This window comes from Rhyacophila brunnea, unplaced genomic scaffold (assembly GCF_057557595.1).
Source record: "Rhyacophila brunnea isolate RB1 unplaced genomic scaffold, BYU_Rbru_1.0 scaffold_4, whole genome shotgun sequence".
NCBI classification, from domain to species: domain Eukaryota; kingdom Metazoa; phylum Arthropoda; class Insecta; order Trichoptera; family Rhyacophilidae; genus Rhyacophila; species Rhyacophila brunnea.
This window is the reverse complement of record NW_028233068.1, coordinates 25,058,144-25,074,590: the sequence shown is the minus strand read 5'-3', so window position 1 is coordinate 25,074,590 and position 16,447 is coordinate 25,058,144. Positions and strand designations below refer to the sequence as shown.

General features: G+C 28.3%; 1 protein-coding gene across 2 annotated transcripts in view; it reads left to right on the top strand.

The window, feature by feature from the left end:
- The window catches only part of Osi24 (Protein), a 71,712-nt gene that overhangs the window by 49,285 nt on the left and 5,980 nt on the right, over window positions 1–16,447 (top strand). The window contains exons 2-5 of one of the 2 annotated variants that reach the window (XM_085954132.1): window positions 2,451–3,392; window positions 9,732–9,851; window positions 10,220–10,421; window positions 12,689–12,779. In XM_085954132.1, coding sequence (XP_085810258.1) covers window positions 2,564–3,392; window positions 9,732–9,851; window positions 10,220–10,421; window positions 12,689–12,779 — 1,242 coding nt within the window. In that variant the 5' untranslated portion in view covers window positions 2,451–2,563. Of the gene's footprint in view, window positions 1–2,450; window positions 3,393–9,680; window positions 9,852–10,219; window positions 10,422–12,688; window positions 12,780–16,447 lie in introns of those variants that run through there. The other variant, XM_085954131.1, reaches the window with a different exon arrangement.

Below are 16,447 nucleotides of genomic sequence, written 5' to 3'. Positions count from 1 at the left end.
CTAGTGTTCTCCTGAGATGGAGAAAAATAATGTAATTGAACTGCATTCAACTCAAAACAGCCAAATTCAGACTTACGCCATTGTACTTTTGGGAAAGCGTTATTTATATTCAATTAAGTAACGTTATTTTATATTATTAACTATTGTGAATTATTAAAAAAATAGTTTTTTTATGATTATATTAAGTATTAAGTATGTATGTTTTCTTCTAAGATTTCAAATAATATTTTGAAAAAAAATAATAGTAGATACTTAATTGATTTATAAAGTAGGATTTTAAGCATAGGTTTGCTCCAATTAATAACTATATAAAATAGTAAGCATTTCATTTCAATTGTTTCTCTAAATTCGTTCCACCTTAATCGGTTTCTTATTCTTTGTTGCCACGTAATTTCACCGAACCTTTATATTTCATTAATCCAACGTAACTTGTAGAATACTTTTGGTCGTCATATATCTCACCAGCGCCACTAGATTATCGCACTCTTCCAACTGTTATCATGTATGCGAGTTATCTTCCGACACGTCGTATTCATTAAAGGATTTTTGTATTTTTAATCACGTCGCATTTTGTATGCTGCCTTACTGATTTTCTATATTTTCCTGTCATTCATTACGCGCAATGTTCATCATACCGATTTTGATGACACTTTATAACTGGTGATTGGTAACTCTTCATTTGTGGATTTCTCATTTTTTTTAATAAATCATGTACACGTAGGGCATATACTATGCAGTTGTACAGAAATGCATTTTTTGCCGCAACTAATAATACTTAACATGTTACTACTATCAAAAACCGCTTTAAAAAAACAAAATGGTGTAATAGATTATATTCTATAAATTTACGAAGAGTAAGGAAAAGGTTTTGGGGAATCATTCACAACTTTAAAAACATCATATAATATATCCATCTACGATGTAATATGATTCAATTATTAGTTAATTATATATTTAAAACACAGATATCTTAAATAACTGATCTTTACCGATGATACATATAATTTAAAAAGTATTACGATAGGTATGTTAAAGTAATTAAACTTTTAAAAGCTACCAAATAGCTTTACGAAATTTTTTTTCTGACATAGAGAGTATTTTTAAATTTGGAAACAATAAAAAAAATCCGTTTTATTTTAATCATATCTTATTTAATGCCTATTCTATAATTGAGTTTATATTTTTAGTAACATACGTCTATAGTCTAAAATATTCTTATTAATATTGAAAGAGTTCTGTAGTTCAATCATTCTTTTTGTTTATTCCCTTTATTTCACAAGCGTACCTTATATTTTTTGCTTAACGAGCACATAGGTAGGTAATGTTGATTTTTCATGGATTGTTTGACTGATTGGTATATAACGTAAATTATTATATATACAAAAAATACGAAATACAAAAGTATTTTGGATTTAAGCCAATAAGTCAAAATTGAATAAAAAAATGTTATATTATTATACATTTTTCATAAGCAATGAAGCAATATTATGTATTTCTATTATTAATTATTTATATCTATAAGAATAAACGAAATATATGAAAATATTTTATAATACAAATGTAAATAAATATAATAATTTTATCGTAATATTTACTACACAAATATAGAAAAAATAATATAAATTAGGTTTATAAAGTTGAATAATATTGAAGATAGCTTTAAAGAAATCCAATAAAAATATCTATTTTTTTATAAAATATTTTTAATACGAATCATAATATGAAATGTTGTATAATGCCAATACTTCATAATATACAGACCATGCAGACAGAAAAATGTGACACTTTTTTCCGTTGATTTTTTAAAAAGAAAACTTATTGATTCATTCTTCAACACTAAGAATAAAATTCATTTTATTTTGAATAGTTCTTCTATTGTCATGATCAATACCTTCTCCGTTCAGCCACCCAAACACTGGAAAGGGATTTTTTGTTGTTACCATAATTTTGATCGTATGGTGCTTTTATTTTATTGTATTTTTTTTTCAAAGTATATAATTATTGTATTTTATTTTTTATATGCTAACATACTGTATTGTTTTACCATTATTCTTTTAACGTTGTATTTTATGTATTTCCTTTAAAAAGTCCCGCACCTTTTATAAATAAAATATATAACTAAATATATCAAAAATTATTTTTGTATTAGTCGGTATTCGTATGCGAAACGTAATGCTTTACTTTCTATTTAAAACAAAGTGTATTTTACTATTGACATTGACAGTTGTTTTGCGCTACAAACCGATTTTCAGAATGATCTATCTATCATTTGGTATACATAAAGCGAGATAGCTTTAGTATTTTGCTTTATTCAAATAAAAAATTATTTATCTTTCGTGTTAATAGAGTATGGTGTCGCACTTATAATATATTTTAATTAATCTGAAAAAAAAATATTTGCTGTAATAACTAGATAAAAAAGCTAATATAATTCATTTTATTTGTTTCAGATGATATCCTGACTGCTGTAATAGGAAACAACAAAGATTGACTTGGAGTAATTTATTATTTTTGTAATAATAACGAACAGTTCAAATGACTTGCAAAAGTGTATAAATCAAAAATGGTTGAAAAAACCAAAATGTGTCGTAGTGCCAGTAAAACATTTAGCATAGGGAATAATGGGAATGTCATTTCACTATTTCTTCTAATATTAGTTTCCCAAGTAAACTTTATAAGTAGTTATTCAAATGTCAGAAGAAGTGGCAGTTCAGCTGCGATAGAAGCATTAAGTAATGCCACTTTACAATCTATTAAAGACAGTCCTAACATTTCACCAATGCTGAAACCAACCAATTTCAAATATGAAATCCTTAATACAAGTCCAAGTGAGTCATTCATTAATGTAAAAGATAACGTACGATCTCCTTCTTTAGACATTATGCCAGAGCATAATATTGAAAGTGTTTACAAACCTAAATTACAAGATGAAAAACCTGCTGAACATAGACTTATAAATTTTACAGCTTCTGATGGTGTTTTATTCAATAAAGATGGAGAAAAAATTCAGGTTCACCAAGGAGAATCTTTTGTTGATCAAATGGCAGAGGCATTTGATCTTGTTGAAGGCGATATTCTACCAAATGCTCGTCGAAGTGATAAAGTGAAAGAACTGGAATCGGAGATACTAAGATACGTCGACAACACTTTTAGCAAAGACTCGTACGATCTGCTGGAAGGTGTAAAAATAGAACCCGTCAGTTCTTTGCTTGGAAGAAATTCTACTGGGATGAGGGGAGGTTCACCACGATCTATGAGAAGTTTAGAAGAGAATTCTGTAAATGAAATTGAAGAATTCGATGAAAGGGTAATGAGAAAGTTTGATACGTACGCTAAAGACCACGTACTGAGTGTGAATCTGCCCCAGGCTGCCAGATTCTTCGGGTTCAAATGTAAGCTATAAATATGTAACTACCAATTAATTTATTTACTTTATTATTTATTTTTTTGATCAAATCAGTATTAAAACATGATATTTTTATTTATTTAAAAAAATATTGCTATTAAATCTACTCCTTAGTACTCTTATATAAAAAGACAGATTAGAATTTAACAAATTTTCCCCAACACGATACATTTTTACATCTAAATCAATAATAATTGTATGTAACAGAAAGTTTGGTTAATACTACTGGTGGTGGAAGAAAACCGTCGGTTTTAATGTATTGTACATAAATATTACAACAATCATCAGAATATAAATTAAAACTCACTCAGCATTATAATATCTTCATCTTTACTTATCTACTTATTTTAGTATTCATATTAATTATAAAATATATACGTCATATTAAAAATAAATTTTAATTTTTGTGAACTTGTATGTGCTCTTTTATAATAAATAGGTACCTGTATCAAGTTTAATATAAATTCAATTCAATAAAGTATAAACTTATTAATTGAAATTACGTTTATATTTATTTATTATACTGCAAAAGTTGATAGTCACCATATATTTTGAAGTATAATTAATTATTATCATCTTTTCATTTAGCGTATCATCCTTTAAGACAGATGAAATACCAGACAAGGAGTGAAAAATCATCATATCATCAGCTTTCATCATCACCACTGCTATCATCTTTTCGCACATTTTCATTTGGTATATTATTATTTGTTTCTTAAACCTCATATATTATACAACCGAGATTAAAGTGACGGTTACCTATTTTATAATAAATATTTACATTAACTAGCTAAAAAAAAGGTGGATGGTATATTTACGCAGTTTTTTAATGTGTGAATCTCTACATATTTTTGTGATATAATAATAAGTTAGAATTTTTGTACCCCGAATCATTAAATTAGTATTTTTATGGAGTAGTTTGTACGTGTAGTACTATAATAATATCAACGTCGATTTAAAACCTCAATTTATTGACTATTGTATTTTAAATTTATAAATTCATTAAAAATTGCTCGATCATTATTTAGTGCACATCAAAATGCAGGTATGCTAAAAGGCTTTTAAATAAAATAAATACACAATATGTTGTTCACGTCAGTTTATAGTTGGCGTATTTCTGTAACTAATGGAATAATCACTCCGGAAATGTTTTTTCACTGCAAACATTGGCTTTTATTTAGTCAGCGTTATGTAAATATATTTTATAAATAGAACGCAGTTTTTGCAATACTGAAATAATTAGCGAATATTTATATCAAACAATATTTTACAATTATATGTTTTTTTATTCAAAAATTAAAAATGGTATAAAATATTGGTATGTAGATATTATTATTTTTATTTAAAATACGAAATTTTTAAAAGCCTCAAGATTGATTTTAAAATTCTTCAGATGTCGTAGGTAGTTAATACAAACTATGAGCAAGAAAGATATTTTGGTTGGTAGCTTAATTGGTTAAGAAGTCTTATCCGGAATTGAAGATAATAATATATGTGCCTGTATCTGTCCTAGATTATTAATTCTAGGATGAATACCTATTTAATTTAAAGTATAGTTGTTTTTTTATCGTTAGATCCATTGGATTGACGGAATGATACTTAATTCAAGACTCTCAAAATAATAACATTTTTTCACGTTATTTTTTTCTTGTATTTTTAATTGAAACCTTGCATACTAATATTATGTTAGTATGGAGTTTTGATCTAAGCATGCATAATGTGGGCAAATTCACCATTATTAATAGGGGTCGATCCACTGCTGGGTTTCTTCCTGTACCTTCTACCGTCTCAAGTTTTTTTCACTTCTATTAGTTTTCCACTAGGTACCTATGTGTATCCGTCAAACTTAATCAGTTCACTGATACAGAAGACAGCATTTAGGTACTCTTTAATTATTCTAACATGTCAAACGCATCCATCACGAGATGAATTTTGATCGATCGTAGTAAAGCGGGTCTAGGACGATTTGGCGCCGGAACAACTGGATGCCACGCAATTTGAAATTAAATAGACGTTTAGTACTTATAAGTACTTTTAAAAAATATATTTAATATTATTATTTATATTTAAATTATTATAATAATTATGATTTAATAGTTGGTGAGAATTTAAATATGCGCACGTAAATTCTGATTTAATCGTGCATATGTTTAAGTTCCAACAAAAAAAGAGTTTTTTATTTTATATAAAGCCTTAGGCATGGTAATTTTCAATCCGCAGTAAAAAAACATTATGTTTAGAGTGAAATGAATTAAAACTACTAAGTAGTAGATAGACTGTCGTATGCATGAGATTCCCAAAAACCTTATAGGCTATATACTGCACGTTTGTATGCATGAGTAAAAACGTAATTAGCTGTTAAGTGACGTCACGAATGTGACATATCATGTGTCATGGTGTTCGTATTATAAAATTTCATTCCCCGATAAATAATTCAAAATTTTGAAATTGTAAATGTGTCTGAAAGTGTGCGAACGGTACCATATAAATTTGATAATTATACATGAATAATTATTATGAAATTTAAATAATTTATCAGCTATTTTATCACATGTATTTTATAATTATTCTACTGTACGAAAGGTTGTATTGCCAGTAAACTTTTCCATTTGGTGGCAGCACTGAATACATTTGGTGGCAATACTGAATATTATTATGACTAACTTCACTTCAATTATTGAGATCTCAAAAGAGAATAAGAATAAAAGACAGAAAATGCAAATGATTTAAGACAATAATATGTAACGATCTCTGTATAATATTATCATTTATACCAATCACCGTATGATACTATTGATGTTTCCAGTGTATTTGAGAGTTGTGCCTCGTTTATTACAGTTATCTTACAATAATTAACTAGGTAGGTAGGCGGTACCGTAATATTTTGAAGAACGCAGAATGCTTACAATTGTATATTTTAATGCCAGATACAGCAGTAGATACATATTTTTGCGGTGGTTTAGCGGAGATATTTTATCGTAATCTTACGTAAGTCCATCTTATGTCTCCATGAGAAATATTGCAAGCGAAATAGGCGAAATAAGCGAGGCATTTTATCAGTTACCTACTATCTAGATTATAGACTAGGGATCAAAATTATACGTATTTTGTAAACAGCACGACTAGGAACTGTTTTTAAAGTTCGCAAATGTTTTACAGAATCTACAAAACGAATAAGGGCCTCAACCAAATGTTTTTTGCAATGAATGCAAAATTAAAATGACATTTGAAAGTGACAGCTAGCTGAGGCAGCCATTTTTAATGGCGCGTGACGTCAGATTGCTTACGTCACAAAGAGTGTTATTAGCTATTCGATGGAAAATCGGTTAAATAGCTTATAAAGAATTTGGGAATCTCATACATACGGCCCATAGACTGATTAAAATTACTCGTTTACGTTCTGAATACGTGTCTGCCACAGTGCCAATTGTCCTGGCGTCCAGTTGTCCCATTCCCTGGTAAAGCTGTGAAAATGTAAAAAGTTTGTCACTTAATTCGTTCAGTTGTAATAACAATATAGTTTAATTGGAATTTTGAAGGAGAGGTATTAACCATACGAGTTAGTTAGGGCGAGATATATAGAAGATATAAATTTCCGCAATTTTAACGGAGCCCTAGTGATTTTATTTACTATCACACAGTTGGCTTTTTGTTCAGTGAGAATATTTGACAACGAGTGCCCAAAAGAAGGCGAAAACTCATCGAAATTGAGTATTTCTTTGTTATGGTAAAAATATTATGTTGTTGTTTAATTATTGCCATTAACTAATTATTTTTGTTCAAGTTAACAAAAGACAATATGAGGGTGTGGTGAATAATTAATATAAGTTTTGAGGAGAGTAGATTACAACCTACTTGGTGTTGGACATGCCTGCTCTATATGATACATTTTGTCAAGGAACCATTTCCTGTACCATTTTATTCGTTTGGCGACATATATTATACATCACAACAAGTTGCCTCCTTTCTTAAAAAGAAAATTGCATAATCCTACCATATAGTTATAAATTATATAAATACCATGCATATTATGTATATATGGACTATGGAATGTCACTTAAGAAATTACTATTCAGACGTTTGAATGCAGTTTATCCATATTTAGAACTGAACAGAATCTCATAAATCATGCTTACATTTATATGAACATTTTGTTTGAGATATACGTAGTTATTATCCCGTTTCAGTTTCTTGATATAAATTATATTCAATGTTAGACCAGCCACTGCGACCAATGCAACAACGCGTTGCCCATCAGGTAGCCATTAGATATAATTAGCATATTATTTAAATGTAGTAATTAAATATTAATCAAAAGGTCCGCATAGATTCATAATTGAATAATATATTTTTAATGCTATGTGATTTTGTGTATAAAAGATAAAACTAGAGATAAATTATAGAACTGTCTGAAAACGTATCCTTACTAATGGTACTTAACTCAAATGGGTCAAAAAATATGTCTATCTTGGACAAAATATAGGTATATATAAAAACATAAACTAAGGTATGTAGATATGATACGATTTCCCGAAGAATAAAACTGGCATGGAACGCATTCAGGCACCTGAATAAATAGAAAAATTTAAAGTAACCTTCCATTTAGCCAAATTATATTTCGTGCTAACATATGTATGAAAAACATGGACCCTTGTGAGAGAAATCCAAAATAAAGGGTTATGCAACATTGGATGAAATGAAACGATGCAGAAAACCACAAAAGAAACCAATGTTTAAAGAAGGCAGACACGAGTACGTGATGTGATAGAGGTCACCAATATAATGAAATTATGGAAAAAGGAAGACCGTGTCGCTCGACGAGTTGATGCTGGACAAATGCCAACATACATAATATAGTAGTACTTACATAAGGATACTAAACGACCAAAGGGCCACTCTAAAATCTCATCATGTATCATTTTATGGCCTGTTAATAATTAGATTACGTTTTGAATCGGATGGGGTATATTATTAATATAAGTAATCAGCAATAACTAATATTAGTTACAAGATATTATAACAAAACATTTTTGAGCTGACGAAACACAAGTTATTATTGAAATTAAGCAAATTGTTAATATTGTATTATTGTCAGCACTGTTGAAGTTATCCGATTAAAATCCGGCAAAAGCTGACCTTTGTTAATTAGTGAAACAAACCATTATTATTAATTTATTGAAATATAAGTAGTGGTGAAATTCAAACTACATCATTATACTCATTATATACTGCATGATTAATTATTAAGAGCAAAATAAAAGCAAATTAAATTATATACCCATAAATGCAGATTAATGGCTTTTAATCCTTATATTTATTTAGAGCATTCATCGGTTTAAAATGTAGCTGTAGTAATATGATAAGGAGGTAGCTTATAGTAATTTATTATGTTGTTAACATTTATAATATTTTAATTTATTATTGCATATAATATAATATATTAACCCTGCTAAAACAACACAAATAGCACAACACCGGTGGCGTGCGATTTGTAGATGCTGTGGATGCAACGCATTCATAACTTTTGCACCTATTGATTTCAAAGTCGGTTATTTCTATTTTTTACTATTCTATTTTTTGTATGTATTATTCTTGCTTATCATTGTTAAAGTATTTTTCATTGTATGTATAATCACAAAATATCAAATTCTCCTCCGTTTACCGTTTAGTAAACTGGATTTAAACTGGAGATTGATTGAAAAATCGGTTATATTCATTTACTGCTATTTTTATATTTTTTGATGAAATTTAAAAATGTTTTTTAATTAATTTAAACTACGTTTAGGTAATTCTCATATGTTTTTTTTTTAAATCTTTTACTAATATGTTTGTAAAACAAAAATATTCTATTCGCAGTCATAAGCGTGTTTACCGGTTTTTTGTGATTATACAAAATGGGAAAATATGAAAGTAGCCGATAAGGAATTTATATTAAGTATAATATAGATATCCAGTTACGTAAAAAAATATTTAATACGTAAATATGTAGATGCTTTGTTATATAAGATTAGTTATAACGAATAGCATACTCGATATCAAAAGTCACCGCACGTCACCGCCCAGCACACTATTAGGCTTTTCGCTTTGGAGAAAAACACAAAATACAAAATATTAATGCTTTATTATAGTTGCTTGCTAAAATAGTTATTAATATGATATTTATTAATCATTCGTGAAAAAAAACACAGTAGACTGAACGTAGTTGCAATTAAACGCTGCTAATCACGCTAAGCACGGCACATCACGACCTGTTTTCTCCTTCTCTATATTTTAGTTACCCAAGGGAAGTCATCCTTTCTGACGGGCTTTGGCCTCGGATTTTTAGCTTTCGGGATCAAGAAGCTGCTGCTGCCTCTGTTTATTGGAGCTCAGATCGTCAAGAGTGTTCTGATTGCCATGTTCCTGCCCAGCATCCTCGGAAGTCTTGGGAAAATTGTTGGAAAAGGTGGATATTATAATATGCAGTTTATTATTACCGTTACTTTATATTAAAGGGTAAAGTGAAAATAGATGTTCCACGTTAGTTTTTTAGACTATAAAATTTGAAATATTATTAAGGTAAGATAAGACAAGGATATATAGTATTAAGCAAAACATAAACAATTAATATTCTTTCATCTTACTTACATAATATATTTTACTTGCATACTAAATATTTGTAATTCTTATTCTGAAAGACAAACTATTTCACGAATGAAATAAAAATCAAACAGGGAATCTATCCCCACGTTATCCTTATCGTCATTATAGTTGTAGAGAATCAGTGAATTGGAAAGTGTGTGTTGTAAAATGTATTATGTGTGAAAATTATAGGCCTTTCACAATTTTCTGGATCATCTGCAAACTTCGGCCAACCGCAGGTACAAAATGAAGAACTGGACTTCAAAGACAGCACAGGATACGCCACAGATCAAGGAGCCAGCTACACTTACCCTCCAGGAGAAGGAATAGGGACGCTGCCTGCAGATTCACTTTACGGGAACCAAAACGATTTGGCTAACGTCGCCATGTCTAGGTACGCATGATCATTATAACCATTAACAAAAAAAAAATCGTTAACATTCTTATTTATTATTTATTCATGTTAGAAAACTATTATTAGTATTGTAAGTGGAGTAATTATTATATATTTATATACTACTATATTAAAAAATAATTATAACAATTATACATCGTTAGTATATCTTGTATAAGTCATATTATATTCCATATCGGGAAAAAATGAGACTTATATTGAATAGGTACGCATCTACACCTGTGGAAGCTTTGCATTTATAAAAACTCAAGTAATCATTTAAAAAATGTTCTATAAATATATTGCACATACAAATCTTGCAAACTTTATATATACAAAAGAGATCATCGTCATTTTGTATAGAAAGTTTATTCCTTATTTAAATTTTAAAATTTATAAGTTATAGTTAAAATTAAAATTGTGAAAAGATGTATTCAATATTGTGAGATTGACCAATGACGTATTATTTACTGTACATTTCAGATAGCCTACACAGCAATTATACATACTTATCAAGATTTTCTTTAAATTCCACATTTTATCTAATGGAAATGTATTTAAATAAAATTTAAATAAAGAAAAATTATATAGGTACTATGTAGTTATTTCATTCCAGTATTTAAAAAAAATATTATCAAGACAGGGTTTATTCATTCAGATATTGAGAACGGATGCTTATTAATAATTATTATGTAGATTCAAGTACTAAAAATGGTACAAACATGTTGAAATTAAAATATAATTTTGTATTTTGTCTGCATCCACGGTTGATGATTTTCCGGGATTCGTTGATTTGTTTTATAATGGATGATTTTTAAAACATAAGGATATAATATCTCTACGGAAAAGTACAGTATGTAGTTAATAAAGTAGGATAATTTATATGAAATTCGTAACTAAATAATATTCAAAGTGCGATTACGAGTTTTAAATTTCTTTCAATTTAGTCCTTCCTTCCTCTTAATCATTATATCTTGGGTGAAATCTAATACTCGCCGATTGGGAAATTGCTAGGCCTTAAATTAATTTTATGTTGCTAAGTAATATCAAATTACATAAATAATTGAAAAACAAGAATATTCAGATGAAAATCAGAAGATATATTATTATTCACGTTGAATTTTCTATGAAAAACCTTTTTATGACAAAAATATTGTTCCGGTAAAATATCTAGTATAAACTTACAAGCGATATTTTTTTTATTTAATACTGAATATGCACCATATTTAAAAATGTTTGATTGTGATTTTTTGAATATACATACTTTTTTAAGATGTATAGATAAGACTAGTGAAAGACATGAGTTCGAATATAACTGTTAAAATACTGGTATCATTGATATATCTTTGTTTGTCATTGTTTTCCCAGTATTGACGATTTCACACCTCTTGAATGTAGCATGTATACGCCTATTGAGTGTATTATTAGTTATAGGGGTACATTAAAAATCCATAATTTGTTTGTTATATTAAATTTGTTATTGTGAGCCTTGACTAAAAAAGTAGGTGATAAAGTTTTTACCTACTTTATTGTATTTATTTATTATTTAAGTAATTATAATTAACTGTATTCGTTGTCAGTGTGTATTTACCTTTTCGTAAGTTGCAACCTGAAAATGCCAAAAGGCGAAACCTGGGTCACAAAAAACGACTCAAATAGAATAGTAAAAAACTTAAATCCATTAGAATTTAAATTTAAATACTTAAATTATACTAACTGTTCTTGTATTCTTCTGCTTCTGTTGGATACGGGAAAATTAAAATATTCTTGAAAAAACTGATTTTCCTGGAAAGTATCTTATTAAATATGGATATTGTTTGGTTATGTTTATTTCTTTCAAATTATATAGAAATCTATGAAAAGTTGTAAGAAATGTAAACATTACAATGCTAAATTATAAATAAATCAACCGTCGGTCGACAGAATTAATATTAGAAAACAAAATACGTTTGACTGACAAAGTTAAGCGTGCACTATTTATGTCGGACCTTAACAGCCTACCTCCACTTTCCGCTAATGAGACGTATAGAAAAGTTAATCAACACATCAGTGACGACACGTTTAATGTTGACAAAGTAGGATGGATGCTGACGTGCCGGGAGTTCACAACTTTGGTGGCTCAACGCAGGAGGAAATATTTTCGTTTTTGTTTATGAATATTTTGAAGAGGTAGTACCGTGATGAATTATTAAGTTAAAATGTTGTTTAAGTTAAGTATAATTCTATTCAATAAGATGCTTCTTAATAAGATTCAATTTATTTTTCAGATATGGCCCCGGAGGAGCCAAAGTCACTTATCTACCCAACATATCAGATAATTATTATAGACACGCAAACAGAAAACAAGAAGACTATAAGGTAACTTGGTTGCAATACGGTTATATTTTTTATCTATATTAACCAGTATAAATTGTTTTCGAAGCTCAGTAACTATATTATAATAATATAGTACTCTTTACATGTAGAATTATTATTGTAGTTAAGATAACTATCAGACACTAATTGTGAGTTTGTCACCTTGATTGATCGGCTTTCCACGAAGTTGTGAGTTGCGAATTCAATTTCTCTGATGTAAATAATTGTGTATTAAACACAGAAGGTACATATTATGTAAAACATAGCTTAAAAACAATCATCGTAAAAATAAGTTAATATAACTAACACTACAGAAAAAAGTATTATTAATACTTCTGTTTGAATTACTTTATGTTTTTGCGAGATTTGATTTGTAGGAATCGAATTTAATTAGCTTAGATAAAAATGCTTAATAGAATTCCATTTAGGTTCTGATTTTCTACTGATATCTACAGAGATGATCGTTTGTGAGATAAAAGTTATGAACTACGCATTATGACAGCTCGAAAATTTAATTATTTCTGCAATCTCTTGATATTTCCAATTTAATGTGGAATACAAAAAAATAAGGAATTAAATAAAAAAAGAAAAGAAGACACTTCCATACTAGGCATGTTCAAATACGTAACGAAAAATTCCAAATAAGATTAAAGGAATCGTTGCGCCGAAATGGTGGTCATCCATTAAACGTTATTAAAAAAAATGCCACATTATATTTAAGGCTATACCTCAGTTGAGGCATGGTCTAAAGAATCATGGCTAGGCCATGCGCGGATTGTGCAAATGACGCGTGCCGAACGAAATATAATTTGTCACATAAATCCAACATGCGTCCATTTAATGTTATGTTTATTGTTCTATTAGTAACAATAATAATATATTCATTGACATGTTTTCTTTTTCAAGTAAATAGGTAACGTTTTTTAGTCATCTTTACACGATTTAAGAATTAATACCCCCGTCGCCATCACGAAACAAATTTACGTGTTCACAGCTCGAAGTTTGCTCTCCAATTGCCAGCGTGTCCAAAATTTCGTCGCACCTATAGTTGAAAATTATTTGCCGTTTCACTAGTAGTACCGTCTTAAGAATATTACAATGTAAAATATAAACGTCATTTGATTGACGCTCCTTTTAGCTATACTTACGTTGTGTTTAATAGTACATAAACAATAATTATATTCAATTAATAATACAAAGTCTATTTATATTTAATTTAAGAAGGAAACTAATATTATTTTTCGAATCAACACTATAAGCAACGGTTTGATCAAGGCGGTTCTTCTACTCGAACGTTTTATTTCTATGAATATCCATTTAGTGCCCTTCAATACGGAAGACAGTATTAAAATGCGCAATCGACAATGATTTGATGTAGACGAGTGCACTTCTACTGTAATATTACCCTACCACTTTAATTATTTTATATAATTTATATATATATAATTAATTCATGATCTACAATGAATTATTGCAAGTGTTATGTTTGAAAAAAATATCTTATAATTTCATAACCTTTTAAGATATCGACGAAACTCAAATAATTTGATACCAATAATGTATTATACGAGTAGTAATAATATACAAGTTTCTATATACAATATTCTCAAAATGATTCAAAATTTTGAGTAAGTAATAATGTTTTGTTCTTGCTATTTGTATGGTCCCACACTAATATAATATTGATCAGTTTCTAAAGACCCTAAATTAAATGAAAATAGATTTCAAAATCATGATGGATTCCAAACGACGTAGATCCATTCCACCTAAAGATTGTTCCGAATGTTAAGTTCATGAGATTGTGTAGATAGCCAATCAGCGTCGGGATTTTTAAAAATCAACATGGCCGCCCAACAAAAGTAAGAAACAATGACCGGTAAACCACAGTTTAGCGAGTTCCTATATAAATTAAATTTGACAGATAGTTTTAAATTCCAATAACTCCGTCATTGTTTTTTTTTAAATATTTTTTTTACTACTACAGAAATGATGCATTTCATTTTAAATAACAAACCTTCATAAACTAAATTCAATCATAGGTTTTCATAAGTAGAAGTTGTATTAAAATAGTAGTATTAGTTAACCAACATTTCATGGAAGTGGACTTATGTTTTATTGTATATGACGCATATTCGCTACGTAAGTTTCATCAATATTGGTCGAGTAGTTTTAAGTTATAACTACAAAATAAATAGATACACAGATAAAAAATCTATATATTGTGGATAGCATCAAAGAAATAGTCAAAACGCTGATCTAAAGGCAAATATTTTGAAATCTGAAACAGAGATTTGAAATTTTAATGCATTGTTTCAGGTTAAAAATCTTATTTTAAAAAATAATATTATTTCATTGAATTATATCCACTATTTTACAACGTTTTAATTAGGTCTTATTTTTATTTGTCCAGTGGTTGTTTGTCCGGTATAAATCTTGCAATCGATTTTTAACTAACTTCACGACTAGCTAGATATTTGAAACTTTTAGAATATATCAGAACACGATGCCAATGCATTTTTTTTAAATACTTTTAGCCATCTTTAAGTAGAATTGAATTCATTTTCAGTTAATTCTGTTTTATATAAAAAGTTATTTCGGAAGAAATTCGTAATCGAATCCACTATTATTGGTTGCTAAGTGGATGGTCCTAGCAACTAAATTATTAATATATACGTGCGTTACTATGGAAATCAAAATGATATTTCAGTATTCTATATTTATTTGTTTTTTATTTACTTCATATCAACTACATGTTTGAGCATATTGAGCATAATAATTTAACATACAATTTAAAAACGTTGTATATAAAAAGTTCTTTTTATCGTGGAATTATTTTGTTTTGTTTCGTTTACCTTTCTGCAAATATATTTTTTATAAATAGTATTAATACCAAAAGATAATGGAAATATCGCTCATATTTTAAACGGATACTGAGATCTTCGTTACTAATACTTATCTTATCTATAAACTTGCGGTACATTGTAGTGGTTTTAACGTTTCCAATTTAGGTTCAAATCCCGTAACGGAGTAAAATAAGCAAAATATTAAAGGTTTGGTTCGAATGCAATGGATTTATATGATAGCAAACGATATAATTGAATAAATCTGAGAAAAAGATAGATTTTATAAATTTTATTGGTATTTGTGTTTTCTGTTAAATTATTTTATGTTCAGTCACGGTATAATATACTATAAATGGGAAAGGCTAGTACAATTCTTATAATATTATTATTGTTTGTAATGAGTTGGCTGTAAAACAATATTCAACTACCTTCATTGTCTTCGCAAAAAAAAGCCGTCAATTACAGTAAAAAGTTATCGAAGGAATTGTTTGTATATTTTGTTGTCTTTGAACAAGTAAAATGAAAGCCTGAAAATTTAAGTTGACATTTAAATACTAACAATGCCAGAAAAACCCATTATTTAAAGAGAGTTCTTATGGAAAAATGTATATATTTTGGAATGAATTTCAATTTGTGTCGGGAGTATATTATATTCTCTTTTGCTTTTGAAAATAAGTTTTTAGACATTTTGATATTACAGGTTCAATGTTTTAGAAAAAAAGTTAAACCAACTAAAGTAGGTAGGTAGATATTTACTTATTTTATAAAATGATAAATTGAATAATGGCATTGGTAATATCATAAAATGTAGAAATATTAGATATTTTT